Source organism: Miniopterus schreibersii, assembly GCF_964146895.1.
Source record: "Miniopterus schreibersii genome assembly, chromosome: 22".
Classification (NCBI taxonomy): Eukaryota; Metazoa; Chordata; class Mammalia; order Chiroptera; family Miniopteridae; genus Miniopterus; species Miniopterus schreibersii.
The window spans coordinates 4,112,921-4,138,915 of record NC_138124.1 but is presented as its reverse complement, the minus strand read 5'-3'; the positions used below and the strand labels follow the sequence as shown (position 1 = coordinate 4,138,915).

Here is a 25,995-nt window from a genome sequence, read left to right as displayed (position 1 = left end):
TCTCACACATCCATCAAGAGGAAACAAGGGAGAAAGGGACAGCAGGCGGCCAGCCTGCGACGGAACCAGGAGGGACAAAAATTAATAACGACGCCAAAATAGCCACAAGACTGATCTCATTTTCTAAATCTGTCCTTAACAATAACAATGGGGAAGAGATATGGACAAATGGGACTTAATGAAGCCTGGGGGGGGCAGGGATCAACTGAGAATAAACAAGGCTGGAAACTACGGGCACCAGGTCTACCCTCCAAGGCAGGGGACGCGCAGCCGGAGGCCGCAGTGTTTACTCAGCGTTAGAACGAGTTTCTGGAAGGCAGAGCTGACGAGGTCACAGCAAAACTTAAAAGTTCAGTCCAGAGCACCCTGGAGAAGGGAGACTCCTGAAACCAAATGGACGCAGCCTGCTGGGTGAGCGGAGGACTTCAGCTCCGAGAACCAAAGAAGTATCACAAGCACGCCGGCCACACGGTCCGGGTCACGTTGGGTCTGCCCTGGGTGCATTGGGACCCAAAACAAAACAAAACAAAACAAAACAAAACAAAACAAAACAAAACAAAGGGGACAGAGAGAAGGTGTCGGGAGGGGCTCAGTAATCCCAGGACTGGGGTCAGTTCTCCGGAATCCAGCTGCACTTGGGGGGAGGGGAGAGCACAGAAGAGTCTTGATAGGGACGTCTCTATGGGTTTGTTTAGCTGCCTACTGAGGTGACTGTCACAACGCCCCTTAAATAATCCAGCAATAGCAACTAACACATACTGGGCTCCGACTGTGGGCCAGACATTCTGCATGCTCCACAGGCACTGGCCTACTTAATCCGAGTAACGATCACATGATCCCCACTTCCCAGACCAGGACGTCAGGCTCAGATATGCGGGTACATTAAGTACCTCACCCAGGAAACGCAGTGTCTGTGACAGAGCCAGGATCTCAGCCTGGGGGGCGTGGTGCAAGGGTGCACATGCCTCACTCCTCAGCAAAACAAGCCGACTGGTTGATGGCGCTTAATTAGAGGCAGTAGCCCAGGCCGGGCTGGACGACTCTGGGCAGGTAGCGATGCAAGAAGGGAGCTCAGGAAGATGAGCTGCCTCCGTCGTACGTTTTCATGTGACATTTCTGCAAACTGATGCTGCACTGTGACTGTCCCATTTACACGTGTTATAGTAACAGTGCTATACAGCAGCGCTTTGCATGGAGAACTGGCCCATGTGTCCTTTCCTTTCCACAGGGCTGCAATGCTTCCTGCCCCATGCAGGAGTCTAGGAGCTCTGGCTAGAGAGAGCTCCCACCACAACTATGCTAAGGGGTGAGAAAGTATTTTGGCTGTGGGACTATTATATTACATATTCTTGGAAATAAGTGGGCCACTGCCCAAAGTTAGGAAATCTTTTATAATTTTTATAATCTTCCCAAGAAAAGTCACGAGGATGAGATGGTAGAAAGAATATCAGAAAGAGTACTGAGGCCCAAGTTCCAGACAGACCTGGCCCAGCTCTGCCCAGGGATCTTGGTCAGGGCTCTTCTCCACTCCGGACACACACCCTCGCCCCACGGAATGATAAGGGCAGGGCAGAGTCACTGGTGCATCCAGCTCAGAGCTCCTGACTGCTCGCTGTGTGCCAGGCACGCTTCTCGGTGCTGGAGCAACAGCGGTGACCATCACAGAGACACCTCTCTGGGGGAGTTCCCCTTCTGCTGAGGGACAGAGTATAAACAGTAAATAACAGAGATCCTTTCAGACGGGCCACACAAGGGCCGGGCGGACTACTAAGCCACAGGATATGATGAAAAGTGTCATCGTGAAAGGAGAAGTGCCACTAAGACTGGGTGGCCAGAGGTCTTGCTAAGAAAGTGACATCAGAGTGAAGGACAGAAGGACCCAACCATGCAGAGCTCCACGAAACTTGGGGGGGGGATGGAAAGAGGGCCCCCAGGGGCAGCAGAGAGCAAGGGGAGGAAAGAAGGAAAGTGGAGGGAGATGGGAGCCAAGTGCACCTGATCCTGTGGCCCTGGGAAGGGGTTAGCCTTCGGCGTAAGCGAGGCAGGAAGCAACCGGAGGGCTTTATGCGGCAGAGCGACACGATTGAATTTATTATTTAAAACATCACTCTGGCAGCTGTGCCGTGAATGACATGTGAGGGACAGAAGTGGAGGGAAGCAAACCTGTGGGGAGGCTGTCAGAACAGAGCCAGCACAGAGGACAGTGGCTCTAAGCAGATGGCACATACGGGGGCGGAGGGCGAGGGAAGTGAGGGTGCGGAGTACCCCAGACTCAGTGAGTGAAATGGGGGAGGGGGAGCAGGTAAAGGTTAGCAAGAAACACCAAAGGAAGACAGGCTGGAGTGGGGAGGTGAAATTAAGTCAAGAACTGTTCTGGCCAAGCTGAGCCTGACATCACCTTAGGGGCCCCCACGTGGCGATGCCAGGGAGGCAGTTTAACATGAAGCTAAAGGGCAGGGATGGGACAGGGACAGGAATATAAACTTGGGGGTTAGCTCTGAGCCCCTTCCAGCTTTAATTATCCAGATCCTGTGAAATCGGAGGCCAATGAGCAGGCACGATCATCACTAAGCAAAGTCATCACGAAGCAAAAACTACAGTCTTTCAGAAAGCACCGTCTTGAGCACATTCTAATCGTAGTCTGGTTAAGGCCCAGACTAATCCCTTCAGAGCTCCCGGCACTTCACCAGCCTCCCAAGGTCTCGCAGGACTTGGTAGATGGAGGATTTGAACCCCGGCCTTTCTATCCCCAAAGCCCACGCTCCTGACCGCTCGCTCCATAGCGTTTGATGGCTGAGTCCTCCACATACAGCAGGCGCAGGGCACATGTGGGGGAGCAGTGAGGGGACCGGTGTGCCAGTCAGCGATCCCTTTGGGACTTGGAGGAAAGTCTGTGGAGAGGTGAGGGGCAGGCACACAGCAAACGCCCACTAATATAATAGCTACACACTGTCTTGGGGCTCAGAATGGGGTGGGGGATTATTTCAAGGAGAAACGGTATTCGGTGATTTATAACACATAGTAGGTCAGTCTCATCGTGTTTTCACCCCGGTAACCTCAGGGGAAACTGTCATCTTCTCGGCCATGTCCTGAAAGGGCTGGGATCCAGCCGCCATCTCCCTCCTCCCCGCCCCGTGTTGCTCACTCTCCCGGTGGGTATCACACAGTTGACACAATGGTGTGGAAATGAGGGCACCCTCCCCTCCGCACCCCGCCACACGCCCACACCGGCCAGCTCAGGGCTGCCTCTCAGCTGGAGATCCAGGGCACATTTGCTTAGGACAGAGAGAAATGACCTAACAAGGCACCCAGAGCTTTTGCGGGGAGAAAACAAGAACCTGGCCACGACGGAGATCCCACCACAACAACTCTAAGGGACGGAATAAATTATTTTGGCTGCTGGACTTCTATATTACATATTCTTGGAAATAAGTGGGCCATCGCCCAACACTAAGAAGTCTTTTATAATAAAGATGTTCAGGTTGTAATGTAACTGCTGCTACAGCGTTGACCTGAATAGGGAAAGAAAGGAAACCTGCTTTCTCAACAAAGCTGTCTGAGGATGGCTGGTGCTAAATCCCCTGGGAAATTCTCTCTCTTTCTCTCTCTCTCCTGTAAAGATCCTCCCATGAAGACAGGATGCAGAAAATCACATGGAATTCAGAGTCAAAGGGATCAGAGGCCAAGTCCTGGCTATTCCACTAACAGCTATGCGGCCTTGGGGAAATTCAGTTATGACATCCAAGCCTCACTGTTCTCGTCTATGGAATGGGCACAGCAGAACCCGACCCTCAGTTACTGTGAGGAGAGAGGTCACCTTTGTAAAAGCACCAGCACAGTCCTGGGCACCCAGTAAGTTCTTAACCATTATGAGCCTTTCCCTCTTCTCTCCCAATGCTAGCCTATTTTAACACAATTTTCTAAACATCTTAATAACTTTTGGGAAAATACTTTCCCTTCTGGCCCAGGAGGAAGAGCAGAAAGACTCCTGGAAAGAGAATCGGAGGACTTGGTGGCATCCTACTTCTGTGCCTTACAAGTCAGGCCCCTGGGGGCAGTAAATGAGGCCGTGCCGCTCCCCCACCCAGGCTCGGGCCAGCATTGAGATCACGCAGGAGAAAGCACTCAGATAGCACGACGTGCTCTAGAGATGAGGAACATACCTCCTGTGAGTGCAGTTCATCGTCATCACTGAAGGAAACCCCAGGTGGTGGAGGCCTGGCCGGCGTGTGAGCCACGCCGGAGGAAACGAACCCAGAAGGGATGAGATGAGCTCCCTGCAGAGGTGGGGCTGGAGGGCTCGGCCTGCAACCCAAGGGCAACAGTGCTGGCGGGTGTAGCCTCAAATCGGGTGGAAATGACACGCAAGCTCATCAGTAGCGATTGCTCGGGTCCTTCCTGAAACTAACAGCACTGGGGGGCAGGGTTACACAGAGCCTAGAGCAGGGCACTAAACAGGGAACAGAGAATCGACCAGGGTGTATTGTCAGTACTCAGGAAAGACAGCAGAGGTTGCAGACAGGAGTATTCCAGTCCGCAGTGCAGGCCAGAGCCCAGCTTTTCTGGAATAGCAGGGGCTACCTCACCCCTCCTCCTCGAACCTATCGTCACCACACCAATGGCCACAGTTGCCATCACTGTTAGCAGCCGCCCTGTCTGCACTCCGGCTGTCTGCAGGCACTGGGTGAGTGCTGGTGCGCTCCCACCGTTCAACCCCGACCCCCTCCCATCCTAAAACAGGCATTACCATGCCCACTTTACAGATGAGCAAACAGCTATTCCAAGGACCAGTCTGGAAAATTCTTATCCTCCAGAATCCTTAATCCAAAATTCTTAAGATCAGGGAAAGGATCTAAGGGTCAAGAATAATTCAGTCTCTCAAAAAGGATTTTCTCTTGATGTATATGAATCAATATTTCACTTATTCACATATGATAGAAACAGGAACAGTTGAGAGGAGATGGTCAGTCACTCATAAATCTTGAAGTACGACCCAACTGTCCTGACCTCCAGCCTGCAGACGACTTGGTTTCACCTCAGCCTCACCGGTTCAGGGTCAGGCAAGAACCCCAGGGACTCACATGACAGCAGCCCGGGGACAGGGGACAGCTGAGCCAATCAGAACAATGTGGGTAACCTGACATCAACGCAGGGGCAAGGACTTCACTTCCTGCTTCTTACTCTGTACGGAGAAGGGAAGAAAGGACTTCTCAGCCATCAGCCTAAAAAAAAATAAAAAAAACCTTGCCGAGCCAGGGCTCAGCAATTAGTGTTGGAGTAAGTGATCATCTTGTGATTGCTCAGCTGGGGCCTGAGACTTGTAAATGCATTTAGGGGACAGAAATAGAAGATGTTGTGAGACAGCAGAGAACCCTGGCCCACTTGCCAGGAGAAAACGTCCCAGAGCTGCCGGGAAATTCACTCTGTTAGGATTTGGGTGAGTCTCCATAAGTGAGAAAATAAATAAACCCGTGGATGGAGCCGTGCCTACTCCTCGACCTCTCTTCTCTTTCTGCGAGCCCCAGGCTCCACTGGGTGACCCTCCCTGACCCCGTGCCTATTGGAGGCCCTCGGCCTTTCACACCAAGCTGAGCACCTAACTCATCTGAAATGTGCAGCCAGGCCCAAGCTGCCAGTGAGCTGCCAGTCACCATCCTTCTTGCTCGTGGTCCCCTTGCAACTCACGCAGGTACTTGGGCAAGAGCTGGCCAATGTGTCCAGAAGGAAACAGGGTCCACGGTCACAGGCAGGCTTCCTGGTGCCATCAGAACCTAGTCCCACCAGACACCCTGACCCCAAAGCCTTGGGAAACGTGTAAAGCCCCCCAGCCTGTCACTGACCACCCAGCAGATGGCAGATCATCCCCAAAGAAATGGTGGGTCACAGCCCTTGTCTGGGACCTCAAGGATAAGTCAAGGACATTCCAGTACAACTGACTTCAGAGGCACCAGTTACCCAAAGGGGGCAGAGCTTCTCCTGTGTGGAGAGTTCCCCTCCAGAGCTTCTCCCCTGTGGAGAGCTCCCCTCCCCCTAGTATGACTCTGGAGCACAAGCTGGCACCCATGTGTCATCTTCTGCCCACGGCAGTCTTGTTTGGCCCATGGAGCTGAGAGGTTTTACTTTTAGTTGCCAAGGTTTAAAACCTGAGAGGTTTCATTAGACCTCCAGCTCTGCTGAGTAAAAAAACAAATCAGCGAGTCTGGCAGCAGGAAGCCCCCCCTCCACACGGCAGCAGTCGGCTGGGACGGCTTCCTGGCTGCTTCTGTAGAGGGGACACGTGGCCCTCAGCGGCACTGTCCTCACCTGGTACGCCGCAGGCTTTTAGCTCTGTGACCTTTCTATGACTTGGTATGAAAAGGGAGACTTCTCAGAGGTCAAAACTTCTTTCTCTGGGATATTTTACATTGAACCTCAGATCCCTTATAAAATAAACACCTGGAACATCTGGCCAAAGCCCCCCCCCCCCCCCCCCGGTCTGGCGACGGCCACACCTCCAGCTGCAAGACACATTCTCAATAGAGTCCCACCACAGAGGCTCAAGGTGGTCAGGGGCAATGGCTCAATGAGCCAGCTGAAAAGGAGGTCTCGGTCCCCACAGCTAATACACCGGGCCCTGAGCAGTGGCCATGCAATGTTCTATTCCCAGAGGGAGGAAAGAAAGTTCAGCACAAGGCAGGGTGGCCATAACTGACTCTCTCTCTCTCTATATATATATATACACACCACACACACACATATGTGTGTGTGATGTGTATTTATTGAGCACTCACTATGTGCTTGGGAAAACACAGAGGCCCAGGGTGGGGCCAGGACCACCCCACCCCCAGTTCTCCATGATCTCTTCTCTTCTCTCTCCCTCCCTCCACTTCCCAGGAGTGTCCCTTAGGCTCTGCCTCTCCCTGTGAGACTCCTACCCAGCCCGGCTGCCCTTCCTTTGTAAATGCAAAGTGCCTCCGCCATACAACTCTCAGGTGGCCAAAGGAAAGACTCATCTGAAAAATCGTGCCTCCATTTTCCTCCCAAATACAGTAGAGACCCCTCTCCCAGTTCCTATGGCATCTCCGCTCTTGGGGAAAATTTCCAGTGGGTGTCCATGATGGCATCATCCTTAAGGGGGAGACAGTACGTGGGTGCAGTAGGTTGGCATTTCCCCTGGTTGGTCGCCCACCCTGGGGTCCCTTTCAAGCCCACCGTCTCCCCAGGAAATGCCAGTCCTCCCATTGAATCCCAGAGTCTTTAACCTGGAACTAGGCTTGACCTTTCAAGTCCAAGGTCATGTGGTTCTGCCCCACAGGTCTCACCAGCGCCTCCACCATAGCAGGGCGAGTCAGGGGAGGCACAGACAGCAATGCACCCAGAGTCATGCGGCCCGCAGCTTGTCCCAGACAAAGCGGTGTGACCTTATATACAGGTAGCTCCACTGCTCTGGGCTGCTTTCCATTGAACCCAGAACCCATTTAGACATAACATCTGGTCTGGCCCTGCTCTCCATCTTCTTCCAACTGCCCACCCAACACACACACACACTTATGGACCTACAAATAGTCTATATGAGCTGAATTCCTTATCATTTACATTCCCATAAAATTACAAATTTCATCATGAAAAATGAACAAACTTCGGAGTCAGGACTCCTCCCTCTGATCCCCAGTACTAAGCTTTTGCTTCTGACAAGAACCTTAGCATCAAATCTAAACCCTCACTTTAAGAGGCAAAATCTGAGGCCTGGAGAAGCTGAGGGACTTGCCCCAGGACACATAGCTTCACTGCCCAGGACTCTTCCTGCCATGTGCTCCCAGCCTCCCACCCCTGCGGTCCAGGACCCAGCTCTACTCACATATAGCGCAAGTGAGGGTTCTTGGCAAAGGCTCTGGGCTGGATGCTCCGAAGTCCTGAGTTCTTGATGGTCCTAAAGAGAGAGACAAAGAGGGTCAGCAGAGCTTAGGGGGCAGAGGGACATCTGCTCTGGGCTGAGGGTGACAGGAGGTCAAGCCGAGACTGGACCTGCAGCCGCCCTGGTGAGCTGAACTCATTTCTTCATCATCGGTACCGCTAGGCAGTCTAATTGGGGTGCCAAGTGAGGGGCATCTGGGCTTGCACCCCAGTGGGACCTAGGGGACAGTTTGGGGTATGGGTGGGCAGTGCTAGCAGCTATCCTCTACGCAGACTAGCAGGTGTGTGAGAATGGGGATCCCCCCCTGTACCCCAAATCCCCACAGCCACCAGCACTAAAGTCCCGAGGAGAAAGCTGGAGAACTTCATGCTCCATAGGGATATTAGCCCAGCAGAGGGCTGAGGAGCTAGTAGCTTCCCCGGAGACCTGGGCGCAGGTCCTGCCCTGAAGCCTGAACCACAGGGTAGATTTCCTGTAAGCCCCTTCCTCTCCAGGCCGAGGTGCAATGTGGGAGCATGAAGGGCTGGCCTTTCAAGCCCTGGACATTCCCTGAATGGGCGGTGCCACCTCCACCAACAGGGAAACCCCAGAAAGTGCAGACGGAGGCCTTGCAGTGCCCTCATGCCACCCAGAAGTAGATGGACACCCCCCCACCCCCTCCACCCCAAGAGGCCCGCCCGTGGCCTGGCGCACTCACAGCTTCTGCAGGCCGGTGTAGAGCTCCATGTCCACAGCGTTGAGCGTGTGCAGGCCGCGCCAGTTCTCTATGTGTCTGCGGGGAGGAAGGGCAGGGTTCAGGTCAGATGAGGAGTCACGAGAAAGGGACTGGCTTGAGAGCCAGAGAGACCTGGGTGTGAATCCTGCATCAGCTCCACTTGAGGTGGGTCTCACTGGTAAAGGGGGAGGGTTGTGCCACATCAGCGGTTTCTCTCCTTCTCATCACAAACCTCTGTTTTTAGAACTTTCTCCCCAGGGGCCTCATGTTTGAGGAGCTTTGTGTCGGGCAAGCATACCACGTTTATTAAGTAATAATGAATTCATTTTCTCAGCTGCACTCGACAAAGATATAAATCACCGTTAACCAGAGCTTTTTATCCACAGATATAAACCAGCACTAACTCGCCCAGTGGATCACCCCAGCCCAGGGCAAAGGAACTGGAAAGTTCTGCCAGCAAGGGAGGGCCTGTCCTGGGAATGGGTTTGATTCCTGTACTCTTTCAGGGGTGTTGATATTGACAAGCCCAAGAGGCCTCAGGAGCCTTAGGCAGAGTTGTGCCCACACGCCCTCCTTGGATCCGGCTCTTCCATCTGTGGCTCCGAGGCCTAAGCACCCTCTTAGCGAGAAGTGCAGGGTGGTGACAGCTCACCCCGGGACACTCAGGCCAGAGAAGTGGCAGCCACCTTCCCCAGACGTCTCCTCCCTGGCCCCACCACACCCATGGCTCTGCCATCTGCCACCAAGCGGAGCCCGAGCCAGAGAGGCTGCAGGGCAGTGGCCGAGGCCTCGGGAAGCACTTCAGAGCCGCATGGCGACAAGGCACGCTGAGAGCCCATTTGTAGCACATTCTCTCAGGGCCCCCGCTGAGCAGCCAGACACACTGGCATCTGCTGGGGACATGGACCAGGTGGCAGCTCGGCATTCCATTCCAAGGCCAAAGCCTTCTCTTGGAAGCCTTGTGGCCACAGGCAGTTTCCTTGATCTGGTGCCACCAGGGTGGGGACCCCAGCTCCGTTTCAGGTGGAAAGAAAAGCCCAAAGGAGAACAACCTGTGCCCATCCCTGTGCCCCAGTGTATCCACCAGGCCATTGGTTCCCATAAACGACGGAGCATGTCGCAGCGTTCCTGCAGATGCGCATTCGCTCACGGAGCCCAGCTTCAGACAAGGACCCGCTCCCAACTAGGAGCTATCAGCTGTTTAAACAAATGAAATCACTTTTCTTAGCCCACATTAAACTCCATAAACGTGTCTGGATCGTGGCTGAGGTGCCAATTCTTATCGCATTCTGACCCCTTCCCCTGATCAGACACACAGTGACCCTTCGTTCCCAGACACAGGCACACACGGAGACGTGACGGGGAGGGATGGGCTGCTCGGAGCCAAGGGCCCCCTGCTTCCTCCGTCAGGCCTCAGTTTTCCTCTATTGAGTCATGGGAGTTTTACAGCCACAGGGTAGCAGTGTGGTTAGGGGTTGGAGCTCAGGAGCTGGGTGAGCCCAATCTAGCCCACAGTCTGCTTTTGTCAGCCTAAGAGCTAAGAATAGGTTTTACTTAAAAAAAAAAAAAATCAAAATCAAAAGTAGAATCCTACTTTGTGACAGGTGAAAAGCACATGAGATTCAAACTTCAGTGTCCACACCCATTCATTTACTATTGTCTGTGGACACTTCTGTGCTAAGGATACCTCTGAGCAGGTGCTCCAGAGACGCCTAAAATATTGGCATGGGCCCACTGCCACCTCTGTCATGTTCCCTGTCCAGGTTACTTCACTGCCTGTGCGTCACTTTCCTCATCTGTGAAATGGGGATAATCAAATGCCTCCAGCATAGTGCTGGCAGCGGGGATTCCTGCTGACCCTGCGCCCTGCAGGAGCGAAGCAGCCCTCTCTGTTTCCAAGCTAAACGTGGCATCTCAGTTCCACTGGAAGCTGTCACATCTCAGCAATCACTGATAAAGCTCCACATGGAAACGGGAGGAGGGTAGTAAACCTGCCACTCCTGACCTCGGGGAAAACTGCTGAAGCAGAAATTACAGACAGGTCAGGGGGCGCGCAGATGGCGGCTGGGAGGAGGTTCCCAGGGACGCGCAGGGTGGCGAAGGCACAGCCTGACATTTGCGATGCCATCGGCAGGGCGCCTGCCATGCTCTCCTGCACCTGCCCACGTGGTGCCAGCCCTTGGGGGTCAGTTATGGTAACTGGGCTGGGTGCACGGTGCCAACAGGGAGGCCAGGAGTTTATGTGGAAAAGGCAGGCTCTAAAAATATAAAAAATGAGCAAGATCAAGTGGAAGCAGGTCTGATTTGTTTGTGGTGAAGGATGGGTGACCCTGGCCCAGGGCCACTACAAGTGACGTCTCCTGTTTTTGTGCTTTCCTGGGTTGTCCAGCTTGTCTTCATCAAGCATTTATTTTGTCATTTGAAAAAAATCAATAACAATCATTTTTAAAGGAAGATTGGATCATCACTGGCCACCCTGTTCCAGGACCACAGACTGCACCAGCCGGCCCTGCGGAGGCATCTCAGGAACACGCGCGCCTTGGGGGAGACAGAGCTCGGAGCGGTGCCAGGAACACTGTCCTCGGACTGCAAGAGTCCGCGTTTGTCTGAGCAGGCAGAGACCTGCGGCCCTGAGGGGAGGGGTGGAGAGCAGGCAGAGATGGACTCCAGGCTCCCAGCTAAGTAAATCATCTCCACTTCAGTTTAATACCGTGGTTCTCGGCTGCAGGAGGCTTTGTTCCCCAGGGGACATTTGGCAATGTCTGGAGGCATTTTTGGTAGTCACAACTCGGGGGAAGAGAGTGGTACCAGTATCCAGTGGGTAGAGGCCACGGATGCACCTGAACATTTCAAAAATGCATAAGACAGGCCCCCCAACAAAGAATTATCTGCCCCAGATGTCCCTATTACCGAGACTGGGAACCCCTGCTTTATGATACAGGGTGGGGCAAAAGTAGGTTTAGAGTTGTGAGCTCGGGAAACAGTTTATTCTTCTATTATTATTTATTAATTAGTGTATTCTCTTGCATATAAACAACCACAAACTTAACCTTTGCCCCACCCTGGATAAGGCTTCTACCTAAGACTGCCATTGAAGGAAGAGTTCCGTGGCTTAAAACAGCAAAGACTTTGAACATGACTGCTTTGCAGCAAACACTAAGTACGAGGCCCCAGGCCAAACCCAAAAAGCTGGCCTCTGGGTCAGTGCATCCAGAGAGAGGGAAAAGTCAAAAGCCACAGTGGCTGAGCCCTCGCCCCTCCAGGGCCTTACATGGGGAGAAACGCAGGTCTCTTTGGCCCCCTGGACCGTGGCCTGATCCTGGTGACCATCCCAGAAGCAACGATGTGTGTCTTCTCACCACGCTCTGGCTGGAACCCACTGGCCAAGAGCCTCTCCCCCATTTGTACTCTCCTCTTCACGCACGGAAATGGGACAGGCTCCATCCAAAGGCTCAGCCAGTGCCCTGTCCCTGCCCTCTCCCCACTGCCCTTCCTGCCACCCAGAATCAGGGCTCTGCCAGGAGGTGGTGTGCGGCTCTCCCAGAGACAGGGGGGAACCGCAGCTTCATTCATGACAACGCTGAGATCCAGGGCCAGAGCGGAGCCAGGCTCCGGGCTGCAGCTCACAGAAGCCTCAGTGAGGTCAGGTGAACCAGGTACTGTTGCCAGGGGACCAGTGTGTGGCGGAGCCAGGGGGCCACTCGTGTGCGCAGGCTCGCCAAAAGGGAGAAGAAAACCATCAGAAAGGAAGCCACCCCCAGTGCGGCACACAAACAGCACCCAGTCCTGGGGCAGATACACCCAGGCCCCATGTGGGTACAGTGGAATATTAATTAACACGTCCACAGAAAATACAGCGTTCCCTTGTGCCAGGATAAATTCGACTGCTTCATGCGCCACCGTTTCCTACCTCAGGCTTGTCTTGAGCCAATATGGAAATGAACTGGCAATCTCCAAGCACAGGAAAACTAGATAGCACAGACTGTGTGACCCATATTTTAATTAAAAACATGTCGTGTGGATATGTTTGAGTGGTTTTTAATGCCAATAGTTAAATCCTATACATAAAAAACTCCAGAACACGGGGACATCCGCCCCCATCCAACAGCAGGGAACAAAGGCTGCGGGAAGGCCCATGAAAGGCGCAGGCACCCCACACCTGACAGAAATCCCCTCACCTGGGTGCTGGGCAGGACAAGGGATCGGCAGGTGGGACACAGGAGCGCCTGTGCTTCCTCCGGCTGCAGCAGGCCCAGCATCGCCTCATCTCTCCAACCTCTGCTCTCCCCCTCACCGTCAGATCACCGCTATGCTCACTGTCACTTCTCACTGCTATCAACGAGCCTCTTCATAACCAAATTTTCCAGACAACTAAATTTACATGCAAAACCTCTTCATGTCTAACTTCCGTGCTAGATGTCTCTTTTTGCCCCTAAAATGCACTAGCGCCTCCCTGCCTTCTTAGGCAGCACAGGGCTCACATTTTCTTGATGATCCTGGGTGACCATGAGCAACCCAATCAGTCCGCTGAGCTGTGACCCAGCGGCCCCCTCAGAATGTGCTCCCCGCCCAAGACGGCCCCACCCGGCCTGACCGCTGAACTCTGATGCTCACTGCGTCCATTTTCAATGGTGTTCTGACTCTTCCTTTGCTATCAGGTTGTCGAGGGTATAAGAGAAGAGATTCACGCGCACGCATGTGCCCACACACAGACATGGGTCGGTTTTGCTCGTGTTGCTTCACATCCCCATTGTGATTCATTGAGGTTGCCAGGTAAGTAAAGTCTTCTCGGAGGTAGAGTCATAATTCCCATTTCCCTGGTGGCGCCGCTAACATGCTGTCCCACAGAGCCATTCTTGGAGGCGCGTCCCGGTAGGAGGCAGTGGAAACTGGTGTTTGATACACGTTTTTGCACATGAATGTTCCTCCCCTCCTACACAGAGCACAAGAGCTTCGGATAACAAGGCTGTGGACGCATGTCCTTCTCTCCAGACTGTTCCCCATCAGACCTAAGGCTCCCATCCACTCCGCCCCCAAACCCTGTTCTAAGACGGAGACCCGAACTGAAGCACAGAGTTGGGGGCCTGGGGCAAGTCGCCTGAAATCCCATTTCCTAAATAACCAGTTGGCAATGGAGTGCGCGCACACACACAGAACATGCTGTGCGTTTGACTTCACAGCCTGGTGGGGCAGTGAGGAAATTGATTTGTTATCCAGGCATATTATGTCTAGTGATCCAGACAGAAGCATTAGCTTTCAATTATCTGATATGTTTAGCATTGTAAACAAACCGTCTGGAGCAACAGCTCCGTGGAGCTCAGGCACCGAGGAGGCTGGGGAAGAGCCACGTTGGATCAAACCAGCCAAGCCACCCAGCTCTCCCTCCCTCAACAGCTGCTGAGAGGGGACTAGATGCCCGGGGAGCTGGACCCGAGAGCCTGGGGAGCCTTCCTGGGCTGACAGCTCCACACGCCCACACCTTAGCACACGGCTCCATGAGCAGCTGCATGCCAAGGACCACGGTGAGCCAGTCCTGCATCTGGGACCCCCGGGACCGCAGAAAGGAACATTCAGATTGTGCAGCAAACAGATGGAAGACAACGGCATCTGTGTCGGCTTCCTGATCAATTCCAAAGCTCGTGCCAGGAACAGGGAAGGTTTGCCCAACACCTGTGCTCTTCGGGTGCTGAGAGGCTGTGTCTCCCAACAGAGACAAGATCAAGGGCACACCCCCTCAGCTCCCGCACAAACAGAAGACCTAACTTGCAGGAGCAACATTTCATCTGGGACTTGGCCAGCTCACTGGGGAGTCTGGGCTGTTCCGCTCAGCCCCCAGCCTGTGACCAGACTGGCCAGCCCCTCACTGGTCTCTCAGTTCCTCTCCATTTGCCCCACTGCCACTTGCGAAAGTGGGTGACCCCAGCATGCACACACAACGGCATACTAGGTAGCCACCACCTCTCACCTGTACACACCTATTGCTGGCTACCTGGCCTCCCTGCTTTCACTCTTCTCCTTCGACAGTCTACACCAGAGCGACCACCCTCTCCCCAGCTTAAAGCCCTCGAACCACTTCCCTGGGCTCTTACAATAAAATCTAAACACCAGGATTAGGTCCGAAGGCCCTGCATGTGCCGGCTGCTCGCTGCTCCCAAGGCTCCTTCTGCCAGCACCTTCCCCGTTTCCTGCGCCCGGGCCACACTGGCCCATGTTCTATTCTTTAAACATACCAGGCTTGCTCCCAACCAGAACTTCCAGGAAACAATTTTCCCGGCTCCTTGTCATCCTTCAGATCTTGCTCAAAGGTCACCTTCTCAGAGAAGCTTGCCCTGACCCGCATGGGAGCACCCCCCTCCCCTCCAGCTGCACGCTGGCACAGGCCCTGGCTGTGTCCTTCACAGCCCTAACAACCATCTGTAATTGTCTTGTGTGATTATTTGATTATGTGTTTGTCGTCAGTGTCTGCAAACTGGAACCACGGCGCATGGGCACAGGGATCATGTCTGTCCTGTTCACCACCTATTCATCTCCAGAATCTCCAATAGGAACAGCTACACCAGGTTAAGTACACAGCATGCTCAATGCCTGCACGGTCCTCGCCTGGTGCCCCTGAGCAGCCCAGATCCCTGGTCGGGCCCCACAGACACCTTGAACTCGATATCAGAGAAGGGGTGTGACCCTGGGCACACCATTCAAATTCCCAACTGGGGAGTCGCTCACTGCAGAGCCCAGCAACAGGGGGACTCCAGAGGTCTTGGAAGGCCCATGGGCCAGGTCTCAAGTCTGCTGCTCACCTCCAGTGTCAGGAGTGGGGAGGTGAGCAAGATCCCCTCTCCGCAAACATGGGAAGAGATGAGATAGGCATGCTCTTGACACAGTTTTTCCATCTTTCCCTTCCCCACATAACTATGGCCTTCACCAGATATGAGTCTCTGAGGGCACTGGCCAGGGTCTGTGCCTCCAGGACCATGAGAATGCTGGTGACATCTGAGTGAGGGATTAAGTGTGTGAACCCCCAAATCAATCAACAGCAAGACTTGAGTGTTCAGCACTCTGTCAGCTCCCCATGTGGCCCTTCCCTGCTTCGACCCCTCTCTGGGCCTCCTGCATGTTCCTCCCTCTCTCCTCGGGACCCTCACTCTCTCCCTGCTAGATTCTCCCACCCACACGCAAACACATCCTAGGACAGCCCGCTTTCAACGAAAACCCCCTTGACCTCATGCCCCCCTCCAGCTGCCAACTCATGTCTCTACATCTCTTTACAGTAAATGTTTCCAGAACAACTGTCTACATTCACAGGCCCTACTTCCTCGCCTCCGTTTGAAGCTTCATCCCCACCTGCCTCCTGTCCCCACCACTCTCCTGAAACTACATTGTGAAGGTCAAGGTCACCAGGGACTCCTGGGCAGGCAAAGCCAACGGACTCTTCCCGGGCACCGAGGGGCCGGATCTCTCAGCGGCGTTCTACCCAGTTAGCCACGCTCTTTCCTGAAACATACTCTTCTCTACGCACCCCTTAAGTCTACTCTTTCCTGGGCTTCTTTCCACTCCCCTGCCTATTCCCGCTCAGTCTCCTCGGCTGGTCCACACTCTGTCTGATTCCTAAATGCCAGAGTCTCCCAGGTCTCCCCCAGCCCCCCGCCTGCCACAGTGATCTCACCCCCGTGCTGGCTCTGAACAGCACCCATGTGCCGACAGCACCCGAACATGTGTCTAGAGTCAGACTTCTCCCTGGGCCCCAGGTTCCTCCCCAATATGTCAGCAGGTCCAACAGCACCCCTTGCTTCCCTCAGAGAGGCCTTCCCTGACCAATTGAGCCAAAGTCACTCTCTGTAACCTTCCTCTGGATCAACAGTTTCGCAGCCAGTGGTGGATTTTGCCCCTCAGAGGGCACGTGGCGATGTCTGGAGACCCTTTTTACTGCCATGATGGGGAAGTGGTTGAGGCCAGAAATATCCCACAATGCACAGGACAGGCCCCCACAAGAATTCCCCGATCCCACCTGTCAACAGTGCCAAGTTTGAGAAATGCCCCTCTAACATTTCCTTCATATTACTTATGGAGAGCTGTAATTATCTCGCATGTGTTCGTTTATCATGTCTCCCCTAATGGAGCACAGGTTCCATGAGGGCAGGCAACCTATCTGTCCTGTTCACTGTTGATCCCCAATACTCAGCCCAGTCCCTGGGACTTAGTAGAAAGTTTAAATGAACAAACGGATACCCGACTGCCCTTCCTCAGAACCCTGGGACCTGGAGGCAAGTCACAAAAAGGCTTGGCTCCCAAGGTCTTCGTGGGATGAGCACTTTCTGCCATCACTTGAAGAGACTTAAGTGTAAAAAAGTAGGCCGTGCTCATGGGGTTGGGGTGATGGGGGCAGAACCATGTCGACCATGAAACTGCTAGTCCCTACTAGCCTCTCAGCTTCTGAACCAGGAGAGAGAGAAGGGCTTTGATGAGCAGCAAACAACCCGAGGCAGGGAGACCCTTTCCCCCTGTGGGCCTCCGAGGAGAACGTCTGGACCCAGCCAGAGCAGGTGGCTTAAATGTGATCCAACCCTGCAAGCTTGGTGCCTAAGAGCAGCTGGCCCCGGGGTCCTGGGAGTGCTGCCCTTCGAGTGCCCAATTTCCTTAGGAAAATAGGAAATGGCCAGGCCACCCTTTACTGAATTATAAAGCACTTATCACTTCTTTAATCACTACCCGCCTGGAGCACGTAATTCACTCAATATGGAAGTTATAGAGGCGAACTGGTAAGTGAACATTAAGCTCAAGTGCATCGCGTAAAGACTTACAAGGGCAATATTTTCCCCTATTAAACGGGTAGATTTCCTCACTGCAACTCTGCCTCGGGGCTAATGCGGGGAAGTCGCTCCCAGGCTCAGGCCATTTTCACTGTTGGAGGGTAATTCCAGGTCACCGGGAGGAAAGGGAGTCCTTGACTTTGCAGGAATAATTACCCTTGGAACCTGAGGGTGTCAGGGTGATTTGTCAAGGTAACTATCAGGAAGACAAGATCGCGTCGGCGGTGCCTGGTGGTCTCTCTGCACAGCCAGTGGGACATGACCAAGCCACAGAGAAGAGGAGAGAAGCCCCAGGATGGAGGAGGAAGGGTGGGCTGGCAGGGCTGGGAGGCTGCAAGGAGGGAGGAGGGTCCCCTAGAGACATCAGCACTGGAAGGAACGCTGGCTCACATCTGAGGTATTAGGGAAGGCACTAACAGCATTAGCCCTTGCAATCTGTAAGGAAGCCAGCCCTGGAATTCCTAAGGTTCCAAAGGATTCCATTTAGGGGGCTGGCGAGACGGCCTCCCTCACTCCACGAAGGAAACACAGGGGTTTTTCTTGCTAACTTTCCTTACTTCAGCGTGGTGAGCAGTTTCCTTTCCTCGGGCAATAAACAGCCTGTTCTGTTCCCCATACACTCACTCTCTTGGAAGGCATCTCTCAATTCACATGACTTCAATTACTGCCTAATTGGAGATTAATTCCAGTTCTACAGCTCTACCCTGGACGCCCCACCCCACCCAGTCCTGTAGGTCTCTCTCTCACCATATGCGTTCCCCAGAGTCCCGAGACAGAGCAGCTTGCTCCTACCTCCTGAACTCTCCCAACTACCTCTGCTGAGTCCTCCTGAGTTGAGTTACAGTAGACAGTGAGTAGATTTCAACTTTGCGCAACACCAGTGGGTTGGTGAGAGCTAACACAGATTTCTGTCTTGGTAAGGTGTCTGGGGCTGAGCAACAAAAAAATTAGTGATCGATTAGTGATGTCTGCCAAGGGCACACTATGCAGGATCACAATGTAAGTACCGTCTGTGAACAGCATCTACCCAGGAACCTTTTTGACATACTTCTCCCTCTCCCATTCAAGTCCTGCCAATCCCTCCTCTGTGATATTTCTACAAACTCCTCTCATCTCTTTTATTTCTGCAGCCCCTATCTGGGGATTCAGCAGACTCTCAGGAGCCCTTTCAGCCACCAGCCCCTGCACCCTAACCTGTTCCAGGCTCTACTTTTTCAGCAATGACTCTGAACAGGACCCTTGCAGGCTCAAGAATCCCCAGTGGTGAGCAAAAGACTCAGGCCAAACCGAAACTCCTTTTAGGAAGCCTTTGGGCCTGCAGGGAAAGCTGCAAGTGATGACAAGGGGTAAAGGGCCATAGGCCCTTTGAATACATAAGTGACTTTTCCTCTGTGCCCTGAGTCAAACCCACTGCACTGCTAAAGGCTTCCCGGAGGCTCGAATCCAGACCATGGCTCACAGGAGGGGAGGAGGCTGGTGGGGACCTGTGCGAACAGCTTTTGTGACTCTCATGACCATCATCCCTACATTGCCCCATCCTTCTGTCACCGAAAATAAAAAGCCAAGCTGCTTCAGGGGAGGTGCCCTCATATCCACAGAGAAACCAGCCGGCCCGGCTTCCTCGGACCTTCTCCTCCCTGTTCCTCCCTCGACTTGTGGAAGCAGTTTGGTGCAGGAAAAAATCGTGGGCCTGGAGTCAGCACTGAGCCTGAATCTCCCGCCTGTCACTGACCAGCTGGATAACCTCCCACGACCTCGGTTTCCTCATCTGCAGAACAGGGAGAGAGAGGCTGACTTCAGGGATGCATCAGAGAGATCAACTAAAACCATGTTTGTAAAAGGCCCAGCCCGTTGTCTGGAACATGCTAGAGCTCAAAGAATGTTTATTTTCCCCTCCAAAAAGAAAGCAGTGTGACACAGTAAGAAATAAATAAATAAATATATATATATTTGGTCCTACTCCAAGTACCATTTTGAATGCTAATAAGATGACCACTGGCTGGGGCTCCTCTGAAGGCCTCAGGATGGGGGCTGGCAGCCAGGGGAGCCAACCATGTGATTAGAGCTGGAAGTTTCCACTCCATCTGCCTGGAGGTTGAATTAATCACCATGGCCAATGGTTTAATCAAGTTTGCCTACAGGATGAAGCTTCCACGCAAGCCCTAAAGGTCAGGGTTCAGGGAGCTTCCGAGTCGGTGAGCAGGTGGAGGTGCGGGAGGGTGGTGAGCTCAGAGGGCATGGAAGCTCCGTGCCCTTCCCCATATTTTGCCCTGTGCATCTCCTCCACTGGCTGCTCTTGAGTCAGTTGTACAAACTAGTAATCTAGTAAGTAAACTGTTTCCTTTAGTTCTGTGAACTGTTCTAGCAAATTGCCAAGCCCAAGGAAGGGATCCTGGGAACCTCCGATCTACAGCCGGACAGTCGGAAGCCTGGGTGACAACCTGACTTGTGACTGGCATCTGAAGGGTGGGCACAGCCTTAGGGGACTGAGCCCTAAACTGTGGGATCTGACACTAACTCTAGGTAGACAGTGTCCAAACCGAATTGAATTGTAGGACACCCACTGGGTGTCCACAGAACACTGGAGAATTGGCCGGTTTAGGGAAAAACCCCCACCCATCTGGTGGCCAAGAAGTACTGAAAGTAGAACAGAGAGAGAGAAGTGACATGTCCTCTTCAAGCGGCCACTGCACTGTGCAGGGACTGAAGTCAGGAACTGGGGCCTCCACGGCCAGCAGAGTGACTGGCTCGCAGGGGCAGGGGCTGAGGCTGTGACCGTGTGGAGCCAGAGACCCCCCTCTCCTATGGAAACAGCCTGCCCTGTGCACGCCAGCTGCTCCTCCCCGCCAGCCCCTGGGCGCCCAGGGAATGCTCGTGGGCGGGCCACGCCTGCCTCCCTCCACCAAGCTGTCATCAGACCATCCCTACCCAGTCACAGTCCTCGTAGGTCAGCTGCCTGCTGCCACCAGGGGTACATGAGAAAGGTGTGTGCCAGAGAACACGGCCAATCCGAACACAGTTTCTGTCACCGGCCTGTGCTCTCTGGAAGGCCACGCGGGAGCAGCCAGGATGCCGGACAAGCCGGAGTCCAATCAGGAAAGTGGAGCCACACACTATATTTGCCTGGGGAAACTGGATGGGCAAGCCAGTGATCTGTTGGAATTGCTGGAAAACCAAGCAGGGAACCACACTGCAACCCCAAGATTAGCAGCAGCAGGAAGCCCACGGGCGACAAAGCTCAGGGTCAAAGCCGCTGGCGGGAGCTGGCAGCCGGGGGACTGCCCGGCAGGCGCGGGAGCCGCTCACACAAACGGCCATGGCTGTAAAGGCTCACTGAGACCCAGAATCAGGCCTGGAACCAGAATTTGTGTCTGGTCTTTAGAAATTCCTCTCAGTCCGTCTCGATCAAGTTCACTGAGAAAGCCCAGGGCCGCCCTCACAGCAGCCGCTATCGTTATTCATTTGCAAATGGAGCGTGAAGGTTCATCCTGAGATTGTGGCCAATGAGCACGCCCACGACCTGCCTTTGACTGAGGAGTGGGCGCCTGGGACAGGTGCCATCACCAGTGAATGGCAGCTTTGCAAGGGACTCGTGGAGCAGTGAGCAAGCGGGGAGACACCCCTCCCGCGACTGGGGCGGTCAGAGCTTCTCCAGACCCCCACACCTCATTTTTACTCAAGTGGGTTTGCATAGTCCACTCATTTTTTTCAAAATTTCAATGCAAGGTTTTCTCCTATTGAGATAAAGTTCACATAACATAAAATTAACCTGGAAAGTGTATCATTTAGTGGCATTTAGGGAGGCTTCTGTCTTCCTCCAAAACATTCTCACCGGCCCAAAAAGAAACCCGAATCCGTTAAGCAGCCACCCCCACTCTCCCCTCTGCTCCGCCAATCCTCCTTCCCTATGGATTTACTAATCCGGACATTTCGGACACACGGAATCACACAGTATGTGATGTCTGTGTCTGGCTTCCCTTACCCAGGCTAATGTTTTTGAGGCTCATCCATGATGTCGCGTGTGTCAGAAAGTCATTCTTTGTATGGCTGAATAACATGCCATTGTAGATGTACCACATTTTGTCTAACCACTCAGCAGTTGTGGGGCATCTGGGTTGTTCCCACCTTCTGGCTATTTCAAACACAGCTGCTATGAACGGTCATGTGTGTTTTGTTTCAATACCTATTTTCAACTGTGAGGGGGTCTACACCCCAGAGTTCTACCCATGTTTAAAGGATTTGGGGAGAACATATAATGCAGACATAAATAGTAAAACTGGATATATAAATAATACAGACGCTTAAAAGGGAACAAAGGACTATCTGTTCACAGGAATCCAAAGTGAACTAATGCCCATGTCAGGCACTGAATTTTGCCTTGGGTTTCCTGGCAGCTGAGGTGAAAAGGGAAACAAATTAAGTCCTTTGTAGAGATAAACATTACATCCAGAAAGGCACCTGTAACGTGTATCCTCGTATGAAAGATTGTACGTGGCATTGTGGGAAACAAATTCTATCTCTGCGGGAGACCGAAATGTTCTCCAAATGAGTGGTTTTGTGTTTTCCTTTCTAATCAACTATATAATATGGATCATGAACACATTTAAACTGTAACTCAATAAAGCCAATTTTGTAAGATAAAGCTAACAATGTATGGCCCCCACACACTGCTTTCTCAACGCTTGATTTAATACATGAATCAAACACGCAGAAGCCCAGAGAAAGAACGGATGACGTATCCCCTAAAAGCCTAGCAGTCCGTTCCTTAGGCATGTCTCTGGTTTCTTTAACGCGTGCCCATCCACGATGCAGATATTTTATGCTGCTGGTTACAGGAGAGCCTTCAGCTCAGACCTGAGACATGCAGAAGGCAACGCATGTGCAGCTGTGGGTTTACCAGCCGCCTCTGTGTCGGCGAACCCTGTACCACCCAACAGTGTTACTACCAGGACCAGCACTCGGCTGCCCTGACTGTCCCTTCTCCCAGCTCTTCCCGCTTTCCCAGCCTGGCCCGTCTCACACATACGCACACACACCCCAGGCCCCCACAGCCAGCACCATGCTTCACTCCCACGGCTGCTGTGGGCCCAGGAAAAGCTCACCAGGCAAACCACCAAACATTTCAGCTGACAGTCGAGTGTGATGGGCCAATGTCAGGGCCCCTGAACTGAGCGGGGCCCAACTCTGTCCACGCCTCATCCTGGGTTAGAGGATCCCCCACTCCTGGGAAGCAGGTGGCCACACAGATGCACAGGGCCAGCCTCTGCAGGGCCGGGAGGCATCTCAACCAGGCACCTGTGTGTCTGAGGCTGACACTGTGCCAAGATGTGCCTTTTCCATGCCCGATGGAGACCAACACAAGTGGCTTTCCTGTGTAGCTTCCTTGGACATCTGGGAAGAACAGGATCATTAGCTGATCACCTGTTACCTGGAGTAAATCTTACACACACACTTCTCGAAAGCCAGTGGGAGCATTATTCCCGTTTGACAGGAGAGGAAACAGGCCCACAAGGATTGAGCAACTGGCTCAAAGCCCCACAGCTGGTAGGTCCATAGCCCTTCCTGGCCACTTTCAAAGGCATCTGGGTTCCCTCACCCCCTACCCCTGGAAGCTGCCTACACATATCCACTTGAGATTCTCTCCAAGTTTCTCCAAGCCCTTGTCTCGCAAAAGTTGAGACTGCAAAGTCCAGATAGACAGAAGGCATCTTGGCATCAGGCGCAGTGTGAAGAGAGCTCTGTGGCTCAGAAGGGACATGTAGAGGGGCCTCAAACAGTAACAGCACCCACACGGTGCTGACGCGTCGCCAGGCACTAGTTTAGACGTTTTTTGTTCATTAACTTACTGCAACCCTAACACACCCTGTGAGGAAAAAATACTACGACTATCCCCGGTTTATCAGAGGGGTGGGGTCCCAGGTTGCTCACAGCTTCCCTGCCCAACAAATCCAAATTGAAATGGAGCGCCACCCTTGGGGGTCGGGGAAGGAGACAGCTGCCGCCAGGGATGGGCCAGAGCAGCAGGCCCAACTCCAGGCCCTCGCAGCCTCTCCGGGTCTCATCACCCCCTCCTTCCCTCCCTCCGGTCCCCACTCCGTGTGCACAGGGCCCTCTCTGCATTGCCTGTCATTGACTCAGGCCCCTCCCCGCCTCGCTCAGGCTCCATGCTGCCTCCCACATGCCAGGAGGGAGCCACTAGGTGAGAGCTATCCGGACGCTGAGGAGCTAATGTTACAAGAGAAAGCGCGAGAAACACAGGCATGTTGCAAACTGACCTCTGCTCAGAAACTCGCTGTCGGTGGCCTCAGGGGAAGGGAATGGGTGACTGGGAGGTGCCCAGGATGAGGCCTCCACAGAAAGCTGCCCGAGGGGAAATAACGGGCCTTCCCTGCGCTGCCATGGGAGCCAGTGGGGAAGGCCCAGGCTGTAGGGCCAGATGGACCTGGATTTGAGCCCTGCCCCTGCCCCGTCCTAGCGCTGGGACCCTGTGCGACTTGCTGGGTGTCTCTGAGCTTGGATTTCTCCCTCATGGTCTCCCTCACCACCAGCCCAGCCTAAAATGTACCATGTATGCAGCCAGGAGAAAGGAGCTTCCAACCTGCAGAAGATCCCCAGGTACTTGTGGCTACAATTCAATAGGCTTGGGTTTAAGAGAAGATGTAATCAGAAGAACAAAATACAATCAGAAACAATGAAATAAATTAAATGAAGGATGAGGAAAAGGGTGCCAGCAGCAGGATGACAACCACCACAGTCGTCTGGGCCCCACACAGAAACACTGCAAAAGTTCCCTAGGCAAACATACAGCGTAAGCGGTTCGGGAGTTCAGGGGTCCCTGTGGCAGGAGTCCAGCGGGCGGCGAGGAGAGGCCACAGGAGAAACCACAGATAAACTCCTGGCTTGTCCTACCAAGAGGGACCGTTGGGACCTCAGAGACTCAGGGGCCAGCCCCCAATGGCACCTGCTGAAAAAGAAAGTGCCACTGAAGCTACAGACAGCAGTTCAAATCCACGCTCGGCTACTTCGTAGCTGTGTGACTCTGGGCAAGTCACTTAGCTTTTCTGTGCCTCAGACCTGAGAAGTGGGGACAGCAAGGCCCAGTGTGTTACTGAGGATAAGATGTCATCAGAGATGGGAAGTGGCCCAACCCTGCAGGGTTGTTAGGAAATGCTGGTGACTGGAGGCCCCTCTCCAGACCATCCTAGGAGCCCACCCATCTTCTGGACCACCCATTGCTAGCACAGGGCCACACAGGCAGCAGCCGGCCTCCTCCCAGCTGGAGCAGGACCATTCTAAAGGCACTTCCCTCGAGCCAGAGGAGCACTGGGCCACAGGACTCCCCACTCCCACCCCACAGTCTGTAAACAACACACGCACAGGAAATGATCATGGCAGAACAGACCCCAGAGATCAACCTGTCCAGGGATCTGAACCCTAGCTGCAGGTCTGAAACTCCTGGGGTACTTGCAGAAACACTGGTTCCCGGGCAAGGTCTCAGACTCCAGGGTCACACTCCCGGGATGGGGCGTTTCTCACAAGTTCCCCTGGGGATTCTGGTGCACAGCCAGGGTTGGGGATCCCATCCAACCCTTTCATTTTACAAATGAGGTAACTCTATTGCTGATGGACTTAATGCTGATTAATTTCAATGACTCTTTCCCTGGTTGTAAAGTAACACAGGCTCCTTGGGGGAGTTTGGAAAAAATGAAAAGATCTCAAGAAAATTAAAGCCACTCATCATCACGGCTCGCAGAGATAACCACCCTCAGCGCTGGGAACGTCTCCTCCAGTCTTCATTCCGGGGCAGAGAGACAGAGACGGGCGCACTACCCGAGTCCTTGCTTTTCCTCGCTTATATTTTATCTTAAGTGTCTTATGTTGTCATTACAAATTCATAAGAGAAAATCAATAGAGATGAAAAAAACTGAGAGATCTTAAACACAGTAAATATACAAGGTAAAGAGCTAATGAATTCCCAGGGCATGGCCAGAACCCAGTTGGCCCAACCCCCTGCAGGCTCCCTACTTCACCCCAGGAGTTTGCCAGGCCCCCAACATTCACATCTGAACGGGGAGTCCAGGCCAGGATGAAGTGGCTCTGAAGCCAGCCCCCAGGGATGGGTGACCGGGAAGGGAAGGGAAGGAGGGGGTCTTGTTCCATGGCTAAGACGGGCAACCCAGGAAGCCAGATTACAAACAAACATAAACTAATGACACAGCTGTCAAGACCGATTAGGCCACACAATAGAAAAATTACAGGGCCGTTTGGGCCCAACAATGTAAGATTCATTTATCAATGCAGCTTATGTGGCACTGGAGAGATAACACCCAGAGTCAGGGCTTCTCACAGGCCTTCCATGCACCGGGAATCTCCTGGCCGCAGAGGCCGGCCTGCCTCCGAGCAGGAGCCAGAAAGCAGGCTTCTCGGCCGGGGCACGTGGGGCGCAGGGACAGCGGGCTGTGGGCTACCGGCTGCAACTTCGGTCTGAACGCAGACTCTGTCCCACAGGCCCAGGCACAACTCCCAGAGCCCACTCTAACACGGACATGAATCTCCATACTCCCCCATGTTGCTGGGCCCTG

At 53.4% G+C, this 25,995-nt stretch overlaps 1 protein-coding gene across 11 annotated transcripts in view; it reads right to left on the bottom strand.

Annotated features, from left to right (window-relative positions):
* NTRK3 (neurotrophic receptor tyrosine kinase 3) overlaps positions 1-25,995 on the bottom strand; it is a 326,297-nt gene that overhangs the window by 205,569 nt on the left and 94,733 nt on the right. For all 11 annotated transcript variants that reach the window (XM_081124363.1, XM_081124365.1, XM_081124360.1 and 8 more), the window contains 2 exons: positions 8,592-8,666; positions 7,838-7,909 (listed from right to left, as the gene is read on the bottom strand). In XM_081124363.1, coding sequence (XP_080980489.1) covers positions 7,838-7,909; positions 8,592-8,666 — 147 coding nt within the window. The remainder of the gene's footprint in view (positions 1-7,837; positions 7,910-8,591; positions 8,667-25,995) is intronic.